Below are 24,773 nucleotides of genomic sequence, written 5' to 3' on the forward strand. Positions count from 1 at the left end.
GAATGCTAATAGCAAAATATAGTGTTAACTAAATGTAGTTCAACTACTAGTTTAACTGCAGTTTTCAGTAGCTGGTTGGCAGCTTTTCTCTGTTCAAATCTCAGTAGATTTTTCAGTAGTAAACTAATTTGGGTCATGGCGTTTATGTTTTTAATTGTAATTATAATTAATTTTATTTTAATTATAAATATTACATATTCATAATACTCTCATTATTTTTTTTGCTTTAAAACAAGGCATACTGTCACAGCTCACTTGCCACAGATGTCAGTGACATGACATTTTTCTGATTCCACACAAACAAATCCAGTAAATTCTATGCATGTCTCTCTCTCTCTCTCTCTCTCTCTCTCCATATATATATATATATATGAGAAAAAGAGTGTACCATATATTTTGCCATTTGTGTTTGTCACTGTAAGTCTGCATGCCTTTCATGTTTAACCCACCATAAGCACCTGTTTGACAAACTCACCTGACAAATCTTCATGTCCAGAAAATGTGTTAGTCTCTTGAGTGACATTAAGAGGACACTATTATTATGCATGGTGTGTGTTTGAGAGAGAAAGAGAGCGTGCTTCCATGGATACCTGTGTGTGTGTGTGTGTGTGTGTGTGTGTGTGTGTGTGTGTGTGTGCGTGTGTGTGTTAATGCACATGAGCAAATAACAGTCTGCTTTGAAGACAGATAGATGTTCAGGCCTGGGGTGGTTAAAGTGTGAGAGAAAACGAAGTATTAAAATAGGGTTGTTTATTAAGGAACAAACATACTGAATAAAACATACGACTTTCACAAGACTTTTTGTACAAGACATACTGCATTATCATGAGGATAGAACATACATTTCTATAAAATCTTTTGACATTCAGCGGTCTTCAGTTCAAAAAACATGATTGTATTTACCATACTGTCCATCTTTATCTCTGGTGACTTGTTTTATTAACCAGCTGGAAAGGCTGTTATTGAAATCCCATACTGTTGCATTCGTTACCATACCTCCTATCCTATCCACATCTTCTCTGGTCATGAGGTAACTGACTTGAGACCATTCAAAGTCAATAGAAACCATTGGATTGTCACTTGGAAAGAGAAGAGGTATCGGTGAACACTTGAAAAGACACTAGAGAAAAGAAGTCCTAAATTCAAGTGAATGCTAGAAGTTGCTGAGATAATAAAAAGACCGCATTTGGCCAACGCTGACAGAGGTTGGTTGTTGTGGAGGCTGTATTGATAATGATCCATAAGATGATGAGTGTGTGGTAACTAGACCGCATGTGTGTCTAGCAGCGGGCTGCTCTCGCATGAGCAGCGTGTGGTACCTGCTACACCTAACAGTCTGGTGTTTGTGCAATTAATTGAATGAGGATGCCAAGGAAGTCTGGTTTGTTTCCGGCTCAGTGTGTACACACAGTCTGTGTTTGCGCGATGGTTTCACACTTGAAAGCCACTCTGTTGGATGTGGTGAAGCTGCAGGCGAAGAGACTGTATGCTGCTTATGATTCTCCTCTGGTGGCCGATCAAACAGATCCCGATGCGCCTGATGTCACTGAAGGGGAGACGAAGATTTACAGTTTTGAATTAATAGTTTGACAAAAAACAGCAGGCCTATAGTACTTGTACATCACGACAAGCATACAATAAAGCTGTGAACGTCACTTTAACCTGCAACAAGCTTATTGGGAAAGCTTGATAATATGGACCACAAATATATTTACAATAGAAGGACAAAATACTTAATACTATAAGTTGTAGTAATATGGTTACTCATTAATACATAATGTACAGACCTTTCCCTGCCAAAGCTCAAAGGAGCAGTATGAAAGATTTTGTGGCATCTAACAGTGAGTGTGTGTAGCAACTGGCTAAAACTTCTCCCAGGTGCCAAGCGTGAACTCCTAGTTAGGATTTATTCAGTGTTCATTGTTCAGGAGGTTTTTACCGGGAGCCAAAGTAGCTGCAGATGTCTCTTCCTCTCCAAAACCCTTGCACCCAGTGATTAAAGCTGGTAAAAACACTGAATAAAGGAGATTCACATTTTTAAAAAAATCAGCATTTCTACAACGCTGTTTGTCTCGTAGCAGATTGACCGCTAGCCCAGCACCTAGTAATGTGTGCTTTTCATACTCTGCTCGTCATCGGGAACTGCTTACTATGATGGCCGACACAAAAACCTCAAAGCGGGAATGGTTCTCTCTGCAGCCAGTGTTTGGTTTGTCAGTTTTGGGCTACTGCAGAAACATGGCGGACCCTGTGTCGATACATATGGCTCATTCTGAGGTAATGAAAACACAACAATTCTTATCTTCAAGAGATAATACACTAACAAAAACATAAATATTTTATTGTACTCCATTCCTGCCAATATATCCCTCTAAATCCTACACAATGGACCCATTTTGGATCCATTTTGTTACATCTTCACTACGTTTTCTGTTCCTCTGATTTTACTTTGTTTCCTTGTAGTGTTTGATAAAGTGGCTGCACTCTGTATAATTTGGCTTCACTCACTCTATGCTCATGGTTGAAATAGAATCCAGTGTTGTGTATCCTGCTGCAAGGAAGTTGTTTTTATACTGGCTCATTTTGATGGAGTCAAGCCAGTCGCCGATAGAGATGAAAAGAGGGTAGTCTGGCATGTCCTCTGGAGAGTCGGGGAAGCTGAGATGACAAACAGAAAGTTCATGAATACAAAGAGAGGAGTTAGCAGATTGTTGATCCGAAAAGTAAATATTCTTTGAATTACCATGCCAGTGGTTTTGAATGACAAACTGTGCAGACGCTATATTATTACCAATCTTCCTCCAAAGCATTAAACTGCCTTAAAAAATGATTTCAGTTTACTGTATGATGTCTGGTATGAAGGTCAACTTGCAGACACTTGCAGGAATAAGCACGTAATCGGTAATCAAAGACAGTCAATATTATTGCTTTATTGTTTTTGTTCCCCAAAGTTACATTTTAATTGAGCTGGGACAGTTTTAACATCTAGTAGTGTGTCTGGGCAAGTGCGTGTGTTTGAATTCAGCTCGTGCATTTCATTGAGGAGATTTCAAATGTACACACGTGCCCAGGCGTGATACTTGTCCATGCAGGAGACTGTTTATGCATAAGTGTTTTAAACAGTAAGGTTCAAGGAAAAATGCATGTTTTGGGGGAGCACTAATCTTTAAAAAAAGAAATGGTATTACCAGTACCCTTACAGTGACATTGATTCCAACAGAATCCATTAGGAAGCATTCAGCTGCATAAAATTGAAAAACTGGATGATTGAGACTTGGATTATACAGAATGTTTGTAAACTGATGTTTTAATATAGTTTTATAGTTTTGCAGTTATTAAAATTGCCTCCCTATGACTTCTCTTCATTAAAGATCTTCTCTGTTTCTGGATTATTTGTTCACCATGCGAGAAGTTTCTTTTGGTATTCAGACTCACACAGCCTGAGTAACTGATATACAAATGAACATTTGATGGGTTTCTTTAAAGAAGGAGGGTACCAAACGTACTCTTAGTCCTCAAGCTAAGCCAAATAGATATTCACTGTGGTTTACCTACAGCATCTACAACAACTTTAAGGTCTGAGCAAGATGATCATTATTTCCTACTGAAATGAAAAGCAATGGCTGCCTGGAAGGCAGAAAAACAATATACTCATATTGTATGCTTTAGATATTCTTGTAAAGTCCACACAACGTATACCTGGTGGGCTAAAATCATGCAAAACCACCTGTAAACACAACTTTCACAAAGTGTCTGTATATATTGTTACTTACCTCTGCACATCATTCACCAGAGTCAGCAGACTACTGGGATTAATTATAAGTTTGTCGAGGAAAGACAGCACATTGTTGAAGCGTGGGCGCTGGCTAGACTCCTTCTGCCAGCAGTGCAACATCAGCTGGTGCAGAGTCACAGGGCAGCCCATGGGTGCTGGGAGACGGTAGCCTTCTTCAATTGATAAAATGACCTGAGACGAACATCAGTAAGTTAAATACAAATGCAAATCATATTTGTGTTGATCATTCTTCAGTGATTATAGAGTTTTGTTTTGATCAGCAGCTTACATCTTGATTGGACATCTCCCAGTAGGGCCTCTCACCATAAGACATCACCTCCCACATGACAATGCCGTAGCTCCATACATCACTAGCTGTGGAGAATTTTCCATAAGCAATAGCCTCTGGTGCCGTCCAGCGTATCGGTATCTTTCCTCCCTGACATAAAACAATAACTGTTAAGGAGATATTTAAGACTTCTAACAGCGGTAACTGTCAGATTGTAATATCCTGCAGTAACTGTTGGATCTACACTCACTGTAGCGGTGTAGGCTGCTTCGGTGTCGTCCTCAAGGACTCTGGACATGCCAAAATCAGACACCTTACACACCAAGTTTTCATCCACCAAGATGTTCCGAGCAGCGAGATCTCTATGAACGTAACCCATATCTGAAAGATAGGTCATGCCTACTGCGATGCCGCGCAGCATGCCAACCAGCTGGAGCACTGTGAACTGTCCGTCACGTGTCTGGAGATGTTGTGAGAAAGAGAGAGGACAAATATGATGTATGGAGGACAAAATTACCTCAAAAAAACATATGTACATCTGTGAATATGTATTCCTCGTACCCGTAGGAAAGAATCAAGCGCTCCATTCTCCATGTACTCAACAACTATCATTACTGGTCGGCCTAAGAAAAAAGTACAAGGCAGGATTTCAGTGACAAGAGACAAAAGTAAAGAATGCTGTGAAGTGATGCTGAAGAGGAAAAAAAACATCTATGCAAAACAACACAGATATCTCACTCCTGGTCACCACTCCCTCCAGCCTGATGATGTTGGGGTTGTCAAACTGTCCCATGATTGAAGCCTCACGCAGAAAGTCTCGCCTCTGTTGTTCCATATAGCCCCCTTTAAGTGTCTTTATTGCAACAGCGATGTCCATCCTTCCAGGTATGCGCAACCGACCGCTACAGACTTCTCCGAATTCACCTGTCAAAACAACACAAGACATAAAAGGATGCTGGCAGGAGAGACACCATGAGCAATGTATAGGTTGTTGTTTTCAGCTACCTCTGACAGCAACTTTCAAACTAAATTCATTGGGAACGTGACATTGGTATACCCATAACTACAACACTATGGAAAGCTGCACTTAGAAATAGTGCTATAATATCATATATGTCAGATACAGGATTCTGCCTTGCATACAGAAAAACTAAATGGGACTTACATTGCATCCTACACGCAAAAGAAAATTGATCATAAAGAGTTTATAGTTGTTTAGTCTCTGAAGTTTTATGTCTCTCTGAGGATGTGTTGTGTTTGTGGTCGCTTTGCGTCTCCTTGTAGTCAATTTGTGTCTCTTTGTCCTTGTTTGCCCTGTTTTTGTGGTCTTTTTGAGTCTCTTCCTGGTCAGTATGTCTCTCTTCAAATGATATTTTGCAGGCACCTTGGGACCCTGCGCCTGGTTTGCCCATTCAGTAATCCATTAATGATAGCTCTGGATCATCTTGATAAATTGGAAAAAAATGTACACCAATAAGGACTTTATGGAGTTGCTATCGATGGAACAGACTGCAACATTTCTGCTTATATAATTTGTGATTATATTCTCGGCAAAGTTAAAATGTATGCCTTTTTCACAGTTGGTTAATCAATCTAAACTCCTAACTGAAACGAAAGAAATGTGAAAACACATGACGGTATGATGCAGCCATCTTTCCATTTAAACATCTCTAACTACACACAGCCTCCACCAGATGGAGCCCAAGTTACAGAACCCAGACGAATTGGAGGCACCTTCACAATTACTCATGGACTAAACAGCAGACACAATCTGTTCAATTTAATGAGCCATCGAACATTATTATTCATAGTCAGCAGCACTGACTTTGCTTCCCTAAGGTACAATACTATAAATTACTTTAAAATCAGCCTACTACAAGAGGCTGTAAAGAATTTAAACTCCAACTTTATGAGATTTAACATTCCTTATAAAATAAAACAGTTACTCAACATAAAATGTGACCATTTATCACAGGTGCTTGAAAACCACGACTGGGGAATTTTTACAATACGTCTGCGTAATCCTAAAAAGGAATTTAGGAAATAATACCCATATTAAAATAATGGCACACAATAAATAACCTCTTCATCTGGTAACCAGTCATATATTTGAAGATTTTATGTATTCCTCTTTCACACAGGTAACACCTGTGCTGTTTCTGAAATAAACACAGGAAAAACATGCACAGTAGACAGTGTGAGTTAATGCTTGTGTTCATTTGTGTGTGTACAGTATCTACATGTGTGGTCATTTTACCTGCACCAATCACCCTCTCAATGCATATGTACGGGGGGTCTATCTCTTTGGCAAATTCCTCCACTGCCTGAGTGGGGTCTTCATATGTGTCTGGATCCACATAGGTTTTTATCCCAGAGAACGGGACTGCAAGAGAAGAAATGTTCCAATGACAGTATTTTATATATCATATTGGAACCTGACACTTTGAGTGCAGTTGCATTGCAGAAATACACTTGGGGCAAGGTAAAAGCAACAGGCTGAATACAGACACAGGACATTCACGACATTGATGTTCATCTCAAAGACACTCATGATCTGCAGACCTTCCCATGGTGAGCACTTTATGATACAGCCCAGTCGCTAGAATAAAATGTATTTTTCTGCAGATATGTTACATTTGTATGTTTCATTCGTATCATATCATTTCACAAGTCTACGGATCTTGTTTTTCATCAGGAGGAACAGATGGTGGATTGTGTGACACCTACGTAAGACGGCTGCCAAGCAGCAGACCACTCTGGAGACCAACAAACAACAAAAGTGGGTTATTTTAACAGTACGCTGGGATTGTGCCTAAACCTAACCACAACTGTGTCACAAAATATAAAAACTAAAATTTAAGCATAAAGAAATGTAAAGTTTCAACATATTCGCTACATGTAAAATGTGCAAATTTTAAGAAAGACTGCAGAATTTTCATTAAAAACAATGTATAGCACAAGTAATCCCTCTCAATCATCACTTATGACCCTCTAAAAATGTATTTCTCTGCAGAGACTCTGCCCTCTGCCTGTATTTTCTTATTTTCATCTTATTTTCTGTGTTCAGGATTTTTATGGGTGTGTACCCCCACAGCATTCAGGTGAGGGCAGTGTTTTATAAAAAGGCAGCACACAGTGCAGAAAAATGCAAATATAGCAAGACAAATGCCAAAAGAGAGTGTATCTGGGGTTGGCTTTTACTTTCACTTTTGCTGGTGATTATTTACAAACAATAACTGACAATCCTTTATGGCATACCTTTAATATACTAAACGCAAAAATGTAACATACCATAGTTTTCTAGAAACGTACATGGCCAACATTTATTTTAGTGATTGGGTTGCAGGTTTACAGACGCTTGTTGGCCCCATTAGCTCTTACAGTATAACAATGAAAAGTGGTACACATGCACACATACAACACATGAACATAATAACACATGCACCTTTGCAACACATTGCAATCAAGTACTGTAGAGCTTGATTTCATTGTTTATGTTAGAGCCCCAAAGTGTGTTGGCAGTTTTGAATCACAAGTTCACAGTACCTTAAAATACTTTTCTTTAGCAACTTTGATTTATGCAGAAAATGAAGTATTGCATTTTGCTCTACAACATGTATTACACTCTTACCCATTATCTCACCCATTCTTTTTGTGTGTGTTTTGTGAAACGCATTGTCCTCATTTTCTTAATTTATTCAAAATGCAGAATGAATCTTTCATTTGAACATTTTGCCTGCATTAAGACGTTATCTTTGGACTACAGCCCTGCGGTAAATTCTGATGTATTGAAGCATATAATGTAATTTCTGTTGAGACTGTGCAAGAGAGGTTGACTCTTGTTTCAACTCTGAGGCCATAAATAATGGTGTATTTGCTTCTATTATACTGTAAGCTTTTTCTGTTATTTTGTCAAGGGATGGAGAAGAACAGCAGAAAAAGAGCTCAGAAAATGCCCCAGAGCAGTGTATAAAGACATTGCAGGCAGCCGAGGCTTCAGCATCCTCCTCACTGGTTGAGGCTGGGGACGCTGCTGCAGTGAGCGCTGTGCATGATGACTGGCACAAATGATAACTTGAAGCAGCCCCTGGTACACCTCGAGCAGATGAGCAGGGGACTAAATGTACTTTATAGCTGTGTCAGCTCATATTGTGGAGGGTTGAAGGCTTCGTCTGAGATAGATTCCAGTTTGGAGTCTACACTCTGCCTCTGTCTCCAGGGTGTCTGAGCTCAGCTCTATAATAGAACAAGCCTTTTCTTACAGTTTGTTGAGCCTGCTGGCATCCCCTGCCTAGGTGATGCCTCCACAGCACACAACAGCAAAGAACAGAAAACAAGAAAAGACTGTGGGAGGCAAGGATTATAACTATTCAAATAATTTTCATAATATTTGAAGAAGAAGCTTATAAATGCATCTTTGTATAGGCAACACTTATTCTTTGTCAAGTGCTGCAAGTCAAACCACACTGACAATATTTAAAATTAAAATAGGGTTTGACAAGATAATTCTGCAGCAAAACTATATCTAACTTTCTGTACACTGGGGGAAGGAGAGAACTTAAGAACACTGCACAGAGACAGACGGGCCTTGTGTCCATTCCCTTGCACAGACACGTTTGCCTGTGGAGGTATTGGCATGTTACTAAGGGTGGGGGAAAAAATCTATACAGAATAGTATCGCAATATTTTTTGCGTGGAAACTTTGTATCAATTCATGAACTCATAATTTTTTAAAAATGATATAAATTATTATTATTATTAATAATATAAGCTGAACTTTTGGTAGCCTGCTACAATAATAATATTTAATATGCTTTTCAGTCCACTTGCTGCAATAAAAATGACTGAAGTGGGATGAACAGAGAAAAACTTCATCTTATAAGATATAAACAGACGTTTGGGAAAGTTTTCCTTTGGGGACATAATTTGCAGATGGAAAAGAAATCAATACATCTCAGTGTATTCCAATCTATTTTATCACAATACTCAGCATATGTCAATATATAGAAAATTGCAATAATGTTGCATTGTGACTTAAGTATTGTGATAATATCATATTGTGGGGCCTCTGGTGACTCCCGCCCCTACATGTTACAATGTTTTCATTCACAGTCCTTCATGTTCCCCTTGGATCAATCCCAAATCCCCAAAAGTGGCCCACAAATGATGGAATAGTTACATATGTCTCAGGAGCCACACTTGTTTCCCTGCAGGCCTCGGATTGAATCCTCCAAGAGCTCTCACTGAACGGTCTTAGTAAATAACAGGACACCATTTTGTTCCCCTAAGAATGATATGCCTCCCCCGCGGAGCCGATCAATAACTCTGTTTTTATCTGTAATTGTAGCACCACACTCGGGTCAATCACGTAATTCTTAAAACGGAACAGCGGTTACCCAACTTTTGTCAAAATTCAATAATGGGTGTATGAGATACTGTAAGTGGTGGATCAAAAAAAAAAACTGCATTAAAAAAATTGGTACTCTGAGGCAAACTGTGACCATTTGTAGAGCTTGTGTTAAAACTAAAGCCTTGGGAGATGGAGCATGCAGTCTGTTGGAGAATGCATGCTCGCCAGCAAAGCAATTTTAAAATAAACACACACAATAAAAAAACATTGCACACAGTACCGTGTCCACTGTGGAAGCGAGTCCTCCTCTTCTCCTCTGACTTCATCCTGGCTTTAATGTACCCTTGACACCTGTGCAGGTGAACCAGAGAAAGAAAAACCTTCATCACCACAAAAAACGCCCCTGCACATCCCCTGTCATTTCCCTCCTCGTCTTGTCTCTTTTTGCTAACAACCCTTGCAGAGTTTTGTGCTCAACATGGTGAATTAGTCGACATTATCAGCACAAGACAAGCATGACATCTAACAGATTTACTGCCCTGATGAGAGAGAGGAGAAAAGTGAACATTTGTTCTGACAGCAGAAACCGCTGCCACATCACCAATCTCTTTTGGTTTGCAAAGACGTCTCTGGTGTTAAAAACAGGCAGCCATTTTACAGTTTTCTATAGCCCATTCTTGTAGTGCAATTTTTATTCTTGCCTTTCTGCCGTTTTCTTATTATTTTCTTGTATTTCCCAGCTTTTATCCTATTCACAGCCCCACACATTCAGTGCTTTCAAGGCTCAGTCTCAATAGAGAGGGAGAGTGGGGACAAAAGTAACAATCAAACACTTGCATTCAGCAAGAAGAACAATTTTCATCCTACATGTACAAACCACTAAGAAGAAGGTCGTCTTTTGAAAATCTCATCATATAATTAAAACGGGCTAATATGTTTTAAGTTCTGACTTAAGAGTTTCTTGAACTGAAATTAGTTTTTACCAAGATATTCCTCACAACCCTAGTCTATGCATCCTAGGGGCTCCATTGCTGCAAAGCAACCTCCCTATGCCTCCAGCCGACTGAATTCATATGGCAATTATGTTGTGCAGGAAGATCACTGTTAAAGAGTTGAGATCTGTCAATTTACCTCCAGCACACGTACAGTTATATCAGTTTGGAATTGTAGCAGCTCATGAGAAATTGTCTAAAAATATAAATAATAATGTGGGCAGATATCGTAATAAATGTAATAAATGGAACTTAGTCAGATTAAAAGCCCTCACTATCAGGCAACAGCCCTTTAATTTGCAGTTTATTTTTACTCCTGAAGCTCAACATTAACTCAGGAGAACATAGGAGAAATTAAGGATAACACAAAGAAGTACTTGCATGGGGCGCTTTTGTCTACCAGGTTGTAGACATGTTACCTGAATCTAGGCTTGTCTGTAAAGTGTGTTCCCATTTCTGAGTTGAGAATTTTTCAACATACGATTTTTGCAAATTGTGTGATCAAAGATTCAGTTTGTATCATAATTAGGTAGAAATCCAGACAAATTATCTACAGATTCATGGCCATTTTTCATTGTTTATTAATAATTGCCACTAATGGTAAAAACCCTGTGAACCAGAGGCAGACCGAAGACAACAGTCTGAGCTAACCTGTGGAAGTTAATGGAATGGAGCAAACTGCTGGTACATGCATTACACGCTGAGTAATTAGGCAGAAAATTGGTTCAGCCATTTGGAAAATAAAAGTGTCTGCTTGGTGGCAGAAAGAGAGTCCATTAACAGACTTCTGGTTGTAGCAGCACTCTGGAGACTATGAGAAGAGGAGCACAGGAGTGTGTGTGTGTGTGTGTGTGTGTGTGTGTGTGTGTGTGTGTGTGTGTGTGTGTGTGTGTGTGTGTGTGTGTGTGTGTGTGTGAGTGAGTGAGTGAGTGTCTTACCTCCCGGTGATGAGGAGGAAGAGGGTAAGGATGACCAGCAGGGAGAAGCCTCCTACAGACGCTGTGACGACCACCAGAACTTGACCCTGATCAGCAATATCAGGATCTGAAGAAAGTGATTAAAGAGTAAAGCCAAACAAGTCAGTACCTGTTAATACAAACAGCTCTCTCCCTGTTCCAAGCTGTGGCAATTTACTGGACAAAATGAGTGGACTGAAAACGATATTCAGTTTTTGTGTTATAATATCCTCATGTTCACTCAGATTCCTTGTCTACGAACAATTCAACTGCATTAACCATTTTAATTCAGTTGCACTATATCAATCATACAAAAATCTAATTTAAAATTTCCTTGCCTCTGCTCTGAACTCGGACACTAAATCAGACTTTATTGTCATAATGTCAAAAAAACAATCTCTCCAAGATTGTCAGCATTGCAGATAAGGTGATTGGCAAGTCACAGAAACAACTCAGCAATATATTTGACGGTGCTTTATGCAGGAAGACCAAACATATAATTGCAGATGCCTCACATGCATTACACTCAGAGTTTGAGCTGCTCCCATCTGGCCGTCAATTTAGGGTCCCGAGAGCCATTCATAACATTAATAGAAAGTACTTTATTCTCTATGCCATACAGGCAATAAACACAGAATGACTGTATCAGGAAACACTGCTATTTTCTAAGAAGTGCTGTCTTTCATTATATTTTTAACTAATTGCCCCTACCTACCTGTCTGTACTATTGTATCTTTTATGGTGTACATTTTTGCATTTTTAATGGTGTATTATGTTATGTATTTGTGTGTTTGACAATAAAGTCAATCTAGTCTATCTAATCTAATCTAATCCAGATAAAACAGACACACACAGTTCATCATGCTCATGAAGAAATTTGGCTCTTGCACATGAATCTATTTAAAACCATGACTTCTATGACTTTTCCAATGATATGTATGGAAGTCATATTTCTTCTATGCAACTCTTACACACCAAACTATTTGAAGCCATTCTGCACATTACTCTGTGAGCAAACAACAAAATGTTCATATGAAAAAAGTAAGTGCCACATTGCTTTGCCAATTGTGACAAAACAAAGCAAACTCAAGACCTACCTTTTTAGTCAAGTTAGTTTAGTTTAATTGAACTTTACCTATTTATTTATTGACTGTTTATTCTTACATTTTAGTCTGTTTTACTGTTTTACTAGATGGTATATAATTTTATTATTTTTAACATTTTTTATCTATTATTATTTGTTCCATTATCCTTGTATTTACCCTTTATCTAATATTTAGAGTATTTTATTTATTTATTTTACTTTTTTATTAATATATCCTCAGTTCCTGGTTTTGATGAGAACTCTTATTTTAGTGCTTTAATTAGATACAAATACTTGCTTTTTTTACCCATGTGCCTGTGTGCCTGTGTACGTGTGTGTGTGTGTGTGTGTGTGTGTATAGGGGGGGCTTTGGTTTTAGTGTATAAAGCACTTTGTGTTACAGTTTTGCTTGGATGAAAAGTGCTACACAAATAAAGTCTGATCGATTGATCTGAAAGTATTGGCCTGATAGTCAATTGTCATGACATCTGGCAGTCAGTCCTTGCATGCATGCTCATTCACAGTTTCTTGCTGTCATTATTTGGGGCTGTTAATTGTGAGTTTTCTTTCTCCCTTTAGTATGTTCATGTTGAACTTCCGCACACCCTCCATCTCCTCATCACTACCCAGTCTTCATTTCATCACTCAGCAGTGTCACCAGCCACTGCAGCCATCAGTGTCTGGACTCCATGAGTCTGAGCTCCAAAGTCTTTCTGCAAAATCTCGAATCAAACCTCTTAATCTGTTAATCTGTACACCTGCAATCTTTACGAAATATCATTTTATTCACCAGTCTCTAATGACTGAAATGCTTCTAGTAAAGTTCACAAATAATTGTATCTCCATGATTAAGCATTTTTGCACATAAATGTATGGTAAATATTACCATTATTTTATTTCTAACAGTTTCTAACAATTTAAAACGGACAGGCAGCAGGAAACAGAGGCCAAAATATTTCCTCATGTATCCCTGAACAAACACTTGAGTGAACACATGAATTCACATGAATTCAGTTATCCAAAGTGCCATTCATTTTACGTTTAACCTAGGATAACTTTTCAATATTGTTGGACTTCTCTACAAGTTGGTATAAAATGAAGTTATGTACAGGGTTCTTTATACAGACTTTACAAAATAAAATTCAGAGACTTTCAAGTACTTTTGAAAGCACCATTTTTTCAAGGACTTCACTAATAGAAACAATTCATTTTTCAAATATATTTTTTAATTAAAACATTAATAAATGATGTGTTCAATGCCTCTATTTTTAGAGAAGGGTTACTTCTCATACTTTTTTTAAAGGCATAACTTGTATATATATATATATATACTATATATAAATATATATATATATAATATAAAATAATATAATATAATATTATAATATATAATATGACATCCTCAACAAGAATTTGAATGGCATGAGCGCAGTGGTGCTTACTATAATACACAATTTTCTTCCGCTTTTGTAAGTTCCAATTCAGAGAAAGTTTCAGAGTGAAAGGGTCAACACAGAAACTCTACAACTAACTCCACAAGTGGTGTCCTGCTCAGTGTTCCTCCTCTGCTTAATCCCTGCACATAACGCAAGAGGAGATAGAGACCTCAGACAAACTTGTCAGCTCATTACAAAAAGAAATACAAATCATCTTTAAGACAGAACCATCTGGAGTGTAAGGAAACAGTGCCAGCTGGACGTTAAGTTTCAATTTCAGTTTTTATAACATTAGAGCACTGCTGAAAAGAGAGGGAAACAAATCACAGTGAAAACCTGGCTTATTAAGTCAGGTCATAATAAGTTTAGGCATGCCAACAGAGACCTACTGGTTTTGACGGGGTTTTAAGAGTAGAGCTAAAAATAAACTACAATGTCTGGTTGAACAACAACAAAAAATAAAGAAGAGGGGAGAGCACGCTGCTGTTGAGACGTTGATGCGACAGAATTGAAAATTAGAAAAGGACAAGGGATTTCTGGCTTTGAGAAATGTAATTATTATGACGTGATGAACAAAAATTTGGCAAATTTATACAACAAAAATAGACAACAGTATATGGTTCATTTCAAGGACCTTTAAAGCACTTCAAGCACCTAATGAGAACCCTGTATAAAGGAAAACAGTCAGGAAATATATATTTTAAAAAAAAATCTAAATCATTGCATTATGTGTGACATGAGGCCATGTGAAACTGCACTGTATGGGTTGAATAAGGTGAGAGAGAAGATGGCACATCTGTAGAAGCACAATCCGAGTATATAAATGAACTTGCATCATGTGCACAGGCATATGGGGATATGAGAATATGAAGGTGGACATCTACATATTCATTACCTAAAGTGTGTATCTTGTAGGAGGATGTGCATTCCTGCATATTTCAGGATTAGAATCAACGGAGCGTGGTGTGTGCATCAGGAACTTACAGAGCTTATAAACATTTAAATAAATGGCTCATGCCTGAAGAAGCACTGATGAGTTTCACTGATCCATGGCAAAGAATGACCATAAAATGACTCCAGGGATTTTATAAGGTTGTTGATCAACACCACTGACTTCACATCACTGGCTTTGAAACGCCCTTATTCTCTTGTGCATTGTTTTAAAGCAAAACTACGTATCTATTGGAATTTCAGTGCAAGTCTAAATGACTGAAAGTCAGTTGCGGTACTCCCTTAAATCACAGCCAGTATTATTAAAATAAAAAGGCACAATTCCCTCATGCCCACTCCCCAGCAATCATACCCTCAGGTGCAGTAGCAAACTCAAAGTTGGGGCTGTATGCAGTGTAGCCAGCAGCAGTACGAGCGCGCACATGGAAGACATAGACAGTGGAGGGTCTGAGGCCCGTTACAACCACGCTGGGGGTTTTGGTACGTGTTGATGAGTAGCTCAGCTGCTCTTGCTCCTAAAAATAAATAAATAAAATTTTTTAAAAAAGCAGAAACAGATTGCCAGAGACGATAAACAATAGCAAGTTTTGGCAGGACAGACAAACATGTGTTTGCATAAACCCATTATCACAGCAACGTTTGAACAAAACACATCATTTTCATCCTATTAACTATCGGAGCAGATGGTAAGCAAAGCAGAGATAGCAATACATTATGGATGCTCTGCACTTAAATTTGGGTGTCTGTATGCTAACAATGCATATTGTTCTGTGTGCAGTGATTGTTCTCTGTGTATATAATCACTTGTGGTGCATTTCAGAGCTACAATAGCTGTAATCAAACCACTAAGCAATTGACATATAATATATAAACTAAGATTTCAAGCCATCTTATTTAGTATGATAAAAGACTTCACCTTCTCAAAGTATTTGACCTCATAGTCCACTATGTCTGAGGGCAGCTGTTCCACTTCTGACCAGGAGAGGGCGATGCTGTTTTGAGAGGCCCAGTCTTTCCTGACTACACCCACCAGAGCAGGACCTGAGGATGCAGGCAAAGACAGCATGGATTTCAGCTGTGATTCCAAAATAATGAGCTTATATGACTTACTGACTTACTTAAGGGTTAGCTTACTGAAATTTATATGTGCCAGAGAATGATTTTATGTTTAAAACATATAAGGGTTTAGGGGAAAAACATGAGCAAAAAAATGGCAGGTTTGCAGCAGGACTGAGCCACCCGGAGTCACCTGTCTGAGAGGCCTGGGGAAATGAGAAAATGAGCGGTTCCGGCCATTTATTGCTCGAACCACTGCACTGAACTCTAAAGCGAATCCACCGAGTTCAGAGACACGACTGCAAAACACAGTTTGAAAGTATCTTCAGCCATCACAAGAAAGATGTCAACATTGAACAAAAAGTAAAAAAAAAATACAATCTGAAATAGAGCCTGAGAAAAATGCATGCTATACTATACAAATAACTTCCCTCTCCAGCTTACAGAAGACAATCTCAAGAAAAACAACTTTTGAGAAATGTAACAAACATCGTTGCCAGTTGGAAGGGAAATTGTTTCAGTGTAAGAGGAATACCCAAAGGGAAAGGAGGGCCAAGAAACAACACTTTTACTGTCCAGCTCCGGTATGATCTGTGGCCTGAGACAAACGTTTTTGTTAACCAAACCGCTAAACCTCCAGCAACTGTTTATCATGTTTGTCATTATTGCTGAATTTGGGGGAATATTTTGCGGAAGGCTGCTGAGGAGACACAAAATCACCCAGCAGAGATTCAAATATTTACCATCAATTATTCATAAAGCCTTCGCTTGAACAGAATATGATTTGGCAAACTAATAGATCCAGTCCCTCTGTTGTCGAGCGTGCTGTTTGGGAGATCATTGTTGGAATACAAATTCAAGCCCAGATTGATGTCTTAAACTGTCCTCATGCTCAGAGAAGCAGATCAACTACTACACACAGAAGGCTGCAGACTGTATTGGGCACTTGAGAAAGGTGATGTGTCACTGCATTTAGTCGGACACATTGGGGTTCAGATGTGACTTTCACATCTTGTCAAGAAGCGAGGGTTTTCTTGCAGTAGCTCGGCCCAGACGCGACTCTTCACAGTCCAGCAGCTCGACCATTTCGACTTGTATTCATACAAAAAGAGAGCAGGGAGAAAAATGGTGCACGCAGCAAACAAAAGTTTGATGCTGACTCCTGCAAAAATTCACACTGGAGGTGACAAGTATGTAAATTTAAGGTGTGTCCAGCTTTTATATTACAATGCAAAAATTCAGACTCCTGACTCGAGTCTGTTTGAACGTGCATTTCTCTATGAACCTCAGCTACACCTTGTTTGTGACACTGAGCCACAGAAAAATGAAGGTGAGCCACATCAACTAAGTTTTACGCCTTTTACAGGATCCAAGGAGACAAAACCAAGGGTGTCAATCTTTAAAATATCAGTAGCACACATGAACAGCACAGGATCACTGGAAAGCACTGTCAGTTTACAGAGTCAGATCACACAGCTGCCATGTCAGCTATGTTACTCCAGGTAACATGTGCCCTCTCTATCCTGGTGGCAGGTGGTGCCTGAGCTGCACAGAGCGCCTGAAGATGTTGTGGGAATATCTCAAGCCCCTCAGTCTGGCTGCCTGCTGCAGTTATTAATGGCAAACAGCAGACACAACAACAAAAATACACACCGTGTATTGACAGAAGACTGCAGTGCAAAAGTGCACAGGCTATAATCCACTGAGTTGCTATGCAAATGTCATCCGTGCCACGCCTGAAAGTTTCATCTTAACGATGACCGGTGCTCTGTCTATTGGTGAAAAAAGCAGTCGGTAAGTAAAATATTTAACACCAGATCCTTTGAACAAATCTTTTAGCAGGTTTTTTTTAGGTAAAAGCATTTCAGATTATGCTGTGGATATATATTGTTTCTGTCTGATTGATGGATGGCCATATTGATAATACAATGTGTATTATAAGGGATGTAAATCACTAGTTTTATCACAATGTGTTATTATATCAAATCTTTGGACAAATATACAATATTTGCTGATATCACAAAGTCTGCCATGCCACAATTTAGATTAGATTCACTTCAGGTGCCTGTGATCAATATGAGAAAATGCCAGTAAAAACCCTTACTGGGATTTCAAATTAAAGGTGCATCTTAAAGATGAAGGTATGTATCGATGTTTTCACTTTGCACCCATTATATTGAGTCTATAAATCCCTCCAGATTGATGTATCATTACACCCCTAATGCGTATACTGTACACTAAACAATAGCAAATTAAAATGGTGAACAGTCGGACTGTAGCTAATATCACTATCGAATAATCTGCAGGTAGTTTTCTTAATTAATTGATTTATTTTTGGGATAAAAAATATTGGAAATTGATGAAAAATGGTAATCACAATATTCCTAAGCCAAAATCTTAAAAAAAAAAATACTTTTCTGACCAACAGTTCAAGACTCAAACATGTTCATCTTACTATCTTATTACAGAAAGACAAGAAGCAGGAAGTGGATAATTTTTGACTTATTTGCTTGAAAAATGAGTCAAATGATTAATAAAAAATAATTGCTGATTAATCTCTGTCAGTTGATTAAACTAATTGTTTCAGCTTCAACACACAGAATTGACAGGCAGAGCAAAATCTGCGGTTATCCACTGTAAAAATGGAAGTGTATGCAAGTAAAGGTATGCACAAAACCTAGAGCGAACATAGGCTAATCTGAATAGGAACAGCTACAAGATACATTATGGTCCATGTAAGCCCAGCAGAGATGCCCACAGTCTAAACCACTCGAACTCCAAAGTCTCTTTTTATCACCACTGTACAAAGATCATGAGCATGTTTGTGAGGGCTTATTATTAGCTTGAAATGTCAGTAAAACCATAAAAATATTTCTTGCACTAAATTCTCAAAATGTGCATGAACAGACCCTACAGTTTGACTACTATATATGTGATTGTGATTTAGATGAATCTATAAAAACACACCTAAGCAAGACTGGTGCCCGTAAATGTTGTATTTTAATAAGGAATAATGATGTTTCTCTGTTGGCACCAGTGTAACCAGGCAGATAAATATGCATAACCCACTTAAGGGATAAGAATGTCCACGAGAATCACATTACCAGAGGGGGATTTCTGTCTGCAGCATACAGTATAATGTTATGTATCTATCACCACACATATGTGTGTGTGTGTGTGTGTGTGTGTGTGTGTGTGTGTGTGTGTGTGTGTGTGTGTGTGTGTGTGTGTGACTGTGCTTGAGGAGTGGAATTTTCTGTGCGTGGACATTTTTGCAATGTAAGAAAACTCTCCAAAAAACATCTAAACTCTCATGCAAGAAGCTATTTTAAGTTCAGGATAAATCAATCCCCTGGTTAGAAATCTCCTAAGTGAGCTCAAGGAAAACAATTAGGGTCATTACAGTTCAATCACACTTCACACATCAAAAGATAATTGAGAATCTATGAGCTCTATAGCTGGTTTATTGGCAACATGTAAAAATAGGTTAACCCTCAACTGTAGAAGCTCAAACAGATAAAGAAAGGACAGAAGGGGGAGAAGAGAGAGGGAAGGAGTGAACGGGGAGAGAGCTGTAAAGAAATCCCACGAGGCTGCATCTCCCCAGCATCTGAGCATATAAATAGACGTCAGCCTTATTCCCACAGCAAAGGAGATGAAAACATGAGAGAATCCACTGGGGAAAAGGAGAGGGCTCCGAAGAAAAGAGCAAAGTAAAAGAGAGAAAATCTCCTGAATCAGGACACCACGAAACAGTGGGGAATGTTCACACGTGGATTTAGCATGTGAGACCTTTCCATGACTCTTGTTGTTATTTTGTAATATAAATATTTATGACGGTGAAGACACCACAATTGAAACCATTTTGGATTTTACTGGAATATGCAGAAAACTGAAAAATAGACAAGTAAACAACAAGTCATTTCCAGTGTAAGGTGGCCATAAGGTTCAAATAAAAGGTTATCTACATAAATCTTGTTAGGAACCAATCTACAGGAATGTTTTCATCTGTTCAAACTGACAGCAACAGTCCATAGACAGACTTGCGTACAACACACTGGGCATATTTCATGCATAAGTATGTGTTCTTTGAAGATGGTTATGAAAACAAATGTTCATGTATATTATGCACGTGTGTGAGAGAGAAAAGAACAAGCCAGAAGTCTGGGTTTTGTACACACTGCAGAGAGACAAACACTACAAACCAGCCCAACATTTCTATGCCACTGTTTGACTAATTAAACATATGCTAGGAACACATATTGTGAATGTCTGCTAAAAAGCTGCAACTGAAACTGTAAATTTTGCTTTGTACTGTTGTGTTGTCAGCCTGTGGTTTCAGGCTGTGTAAGAACAAAAGATGTAGGTAATATATTAGTTACTGGGGCCCAGAAGCTGTCAGAGGCAGATGCAGTCAGTGATGCTAATTCAAGGCTGGTTTGCAGGATTTCAGGGATGCCTTTCAGTTCAATAACAGGGCTATTTGGGGTAAGGGTGGAAGGGGTATGTGGATATGGGAAGTTAGGGTGCATGTTACTAGTATTGGTTCGGTTCATGTTCCCCAACTTGCACGCCTTGTATGTCAATCACAGACTGGATCACTCTGACATCTCGGATATGTCTTTACTTTAGCGTCCATAATACTGGTGTAGAATCAATAAAAAGATTTGAGAGAAAAAATAATAATAGGGGATCAATAATTAAGTCTTATCGCAGGGAGGAGAGTTGGCAGCAGCTCAAAGACCACAGCTCAACTCAAAGTCAGCCAGTGCAAACCCCAGGGAGGTTTTGATATCAGACCGCCCCGATTCTCCACCAGATCAGCAAACTTTCTGTTAGACACAGTGCTGTCCCTGGCTACCAGCCTGCTGTAAAAAATTGGAATTTGGATATTATCTACCTGGGCAGGCCACTTGAGTAGAGCCTATGTCCAAGGGATGAGCCCTGGAAGGCCAAATCTAACACCTGGTTGTGTGTGTGTGTATGTGTGTGTTCGTGCTTGTGTGTGCACATGAGCATGCGCATGCGCTTTGAGGTGAGGACCAAATAAAACTTATTTGCACTTTATTTGGGCCAATCAGGATTTTGTTACACTGCTGGTCAGAAACATTGACTGGCTAATGTCAGACTGAAGGGTAAGTGGCCTAAAACAATCATAATCAAACTTATATGCACACTTCTGAATGTAATATTACTGAATAACTAAGTTAAAAAAGTCAGAGGACAATTAAAAGTGCTAATGAAGCATATTACTACTTGATTATGAATAAGTTTAAATCTAAATCTTAAAACTGGTATGGTGAACACAAGAACAATCTGTAGTGGAGGAGCAGAGTCTGGAATAAACTGAAAGACAATGAGCACAACTCTGTAGGGATTTAACCATTTAAATCAGCAGCTATTCGATTTCGATTATTTCAGCAAAGGATCAATACATCATTAAAACTCACATTTTGTGAATGATTTGATTTATGTAATTCAATTAGGTTTGGCTCTTCCAGGCTTCACAAATATAAAATCGAACATGGACCACCGACAGAAACACATGTAAACTTCTCAAGTGAGATATTTCGTCCAGACGTTAGAGAGCTCAATATTTATTTTCAGCCACTGCTAGGACACACATCTTAGTTACATAAGAACTACTTTTAACTCAAAGTGGGTCTATCTTTGCGCTTCTCTCTGCTCCTGTTGTACAGGCACATTTTTCCTCTGCACGGCAAACACCTTTCACAAATTTGCACTGATTTCTCAGTGCCTCTTCCCAGAATACTGCAGTGAACTTTGTGGGAGGAATCATCAGTGAGAAATGCTCTGCTGAGCAATAACTACAGTGTATTTTGAGGGGAGTGCAGTTCGCTGTTCATAAACAGAGAGATCGTCCTGCTCACTCTGATCTGCGTTGCTACCTTGTGAGACGTTAGAACAGCTGACCTTCATCAGCTTCAACAAGCAAGAAACCAGCAAACTGCTTTACAAAGTGAAATAAAGTACGGAGGAGAGCGTGCACAAAGAGGCATTCAAGAAGATCAAATGTGTCTTCTGATGACTCTATGACACAAAAAACCCAAATATTTCTCAGCTCTTACGGCTATGACACTGAATAATAACTCGGTGTATTATAACACTCTACTCTGCAAAAAACAGAGTGATCATGCATCTTGCTTAACTGAGCGTTAGGCTATAACTTATCAAGGTTAGACAAGCACACAAGCAAGAGGGAAGAGAAATTATTAGTAAGTCTGATTAATAGGTTTACCATGATTAAAAGCATAATGAGGCATTAATACGCAATTTACAAACAGATAGCAAGCCAACAGAAAATAAATCGACCTCCCTCCATCTCGCTAAAAAAATCCAGTTAATTGCTAATTCTGCATTTGATTGGCTATTATTCAAACAATGACACAATATCACAATCAATTACATGAATCACCTTGCAGCGTCTTAGCTAATTGGCAATGAGCCTGTCCATCCTGAGTTCATCCAAACATAAGTTTTAGACAAGCACAGATTTACAACAAGCCTCTCGCAACTTAATGAACATTCCACCTCATTTGAATTTATAGTACGTTTTGGAGTGCTTGACGAATGTTTTGCATTTACAGACATATGGTGCTTTGAAGAATCTAAAATACATTTTTTTAAAAATATTGGTCTGTTTTCAGACTGCATAACTATCTCAAAGATTTTCACCTATGCGCAGCTTAAATATATAATAAATGTCAAATGATGCACGTTACTTGCTTATTAACATATGTGTTTGTATTTATTACGAATGTAGCACAAGCATAATACTGTGAATTACTGGTGGACTATGAATATGAATTGCATGATAATGAGGTATGGAAAGCTGCATTCAAACAGTATGAATAGCTGCAAACTTGCAGAACTCTTTGCTTTCTATTTAGCCCTTTTACCACATACAATTTGAAGGACAGATATCTACATAGTTAAACTATATGCATGCATGAGTGTGTGTGTGTGTGTGTGTGTGTGTGTGTGTGTGTGTGTGTATGGCAAAGGCAGCCAGACTGACGGGAGGAAGCTGGAATGCAAAATAATCTCTGTAGAGGAGGAGAAGCAGCCTGTGGGGATGTTTCCATGCGGATGTTTAGAATGGATTAACTTGTCAAACTGCCTTTCCCGAGTGGGCGGGGGGGGAAGAGAGACAAGAGAGAGCACATGGAAGAGCAGGGAAATTACTAACTGACCATATGCAGGGCTGTAGGTGGTACATGGGTGAAGTAAATGTCATATGTGTATGGATTAGTTTCCCTGCTTGTTTGCATGTGTTCCTGGCTGTGTGTGCATACAGTGTGTCTACTGAGGAAAGGCAGTTTGACAAGTTAATCCATTCTAAACATCCGCATGGAAACATCCCCACAGGCTGCTTCTCCTCCTCTACAGAGATTATTTTGCATTCCAGCTTCCTCCCGTCAGTCTGGCTGCCTTTGCCAGAGAGACGGGTATGAAGTGACACACACACACACCTGACATCTGGTTTCCATGATATGATGACAGCCTATCAGCAAAACATTTCTAAAAATAATACTTTGAAGCAATATTTTTCTCTGTATGATACGAGAAAATTAGCCATGCAAAATGACTGTAGTTTTCTTGAAAGAGCAGGTGCATGATGAGCCAATAAACACAGCCAATAAACGCGGACGTCCTCTAATCAAAAGGTCAGCGATTCAATCCCCTGCAGTCTACATGTCGAAATGTCCAAAATACTGATAGCTCAAATTGTGCTTGAATGTGCGTGTGAATGGTGATCACTGTTGATGAGCAGGTGGCACCTTGCATGGTAGCCTCTGACACCTGTGTGTGAATGTGTGTGAACAGGTGAATGTTGGCTTCTGCTGTAAAGCATTTTCAGTGGTTGCTGAAATGGGAAAAGTGCTGTTTAAATTTACCATTTAATTACACCTTAAAGTCTGGAAAATCCACAGGATAAATCTCCCTGGTTCTGGTGACCCCCTGACTTTTCATCTAACCATAACTCTAACCATCAGGTCAAAATTTAATATTGGCTAATACTTGTATTTACTTTTAAATAACTACAAGATAATGACATTCTTTCTCAGCCGTACTTTGTGTTTAGTGTAAATTAGTAAATGTTACAATGCTACTGTTCTAAACTATGCCAAACATGGTCAACATTACCTGCTCAGGCTGTTCTCATGCATGCTCATGTTTGTATGCATGACTATGAAACGTAATGCACCAAAATGCATATATAACTTAATCATGAGCCTGTAATTCGAGTATAACCCATGTAATCAGGAAGGCTGCAACCAAATGACCAATGCGCTGTCAGGAAAAGACGATTACTGGCTTCTGCTGTAAAGCATTTTGTGTGGTCTCTGAGATGGGAAAACTGCTGAATAAATGCAGTCCATTTACAATTTAAGTTCACCTTAAAGTCTGGAGCTGGTCCACAGCTTTACCAAATATCTCCACAACATATTGATGGATTGCCATGACATTGTGGACAAAAATCCATGTTCCCCACGGGATATAACTTTATCATAGGCCTGTGAAGACTGCAATCAAATGACCAATGCATTGTTGGGCTTATAAGAATAAGGTAGTATAAGGAGCAAAACCTCCACATAAGGGGTTGGATTGGCATGATGGGTGGTCAAATAAACCCAGGAGACCACTGTTTGAGACCGTGTAAAGCCAAGTGAAGTTTGAGCTATTTTAAGGTACGCTGTCATCATGTTTCTTTCATAAACCTAACCTATGTAACATTACCTTCCTAAACTTAACCAAAATAAATTAAGTGCGTAATATGACAACACCCAACCATTTTTCTTTTCCTAAACCTAACATACATAACTGTGCATCAATTACAAAACTTGAATACGGCAATTGT

General features: G+C 38.8%; 1 protein-coding gene across 1 annotated transcript in view; it reads right to left on the reverse strand.

Moving 5' to 3' along the window:
- Positions 1 to 751: 751 nt before the first annotated feature.
- Positions 752 to 24,773, reverse strand: part of LOC121948064 (ephrin type-A receptor 6-like) — a 68,676-nt gene continuing 44,654 nt past the window's right edge. Inside the window, 13 exon segments of the mRNA XM_042493323.1 lie at positions 752 to 1,546; positions 2,509 to 2,658; positions 3,774 to 3,967; positions 4,065 to 4,214; positions 4,315 to 4,524; positions 4,626 to 4,690; positions 4,693 to 4,722; positions 4,725 to 4,988; positions 6,322 to 6,447; positions 9,695 to 9,765; positions 11,345 to 11,450; positions 15,186 to 15,348; positions 15,750 to 15,874. Of these exon segments, the coding sequence (XP_042349257.1) occupies positions 1,432 to 1,546; positions 2,509 to 2,658; positions 3,774 to 3,967; positions 4,065 to 4,214; positions 4,315 to 4,524; positions 4,626 to 4,690; positions 4,693 to 4,722; positions 4,725 to 4,988; positions 6,322 to 6,447; positions 9,695 to 9,765; positions 11,345 to 11,450; positions 15,186 to 15,348; positions 15,750 to 15,874 (1,769 nt within the window). The 3' untranslated portion in view covers positions 752 to 1,431.

Source organism: Plectropomus leopardus, chromosome 1 (genome assembly GCF_008729295.1).
Source record: "Plectropomus leopardus isolate mb chromosome 1, YSFRI_Pleo_2.0, whole genome shotgun sequence".
Lineage (NCBI taxonomy): Eukaryota > Metazoa > Chordata > Actinopteri > Perciformes > Serranidae > Plectropomus > Plectropomus leopardus.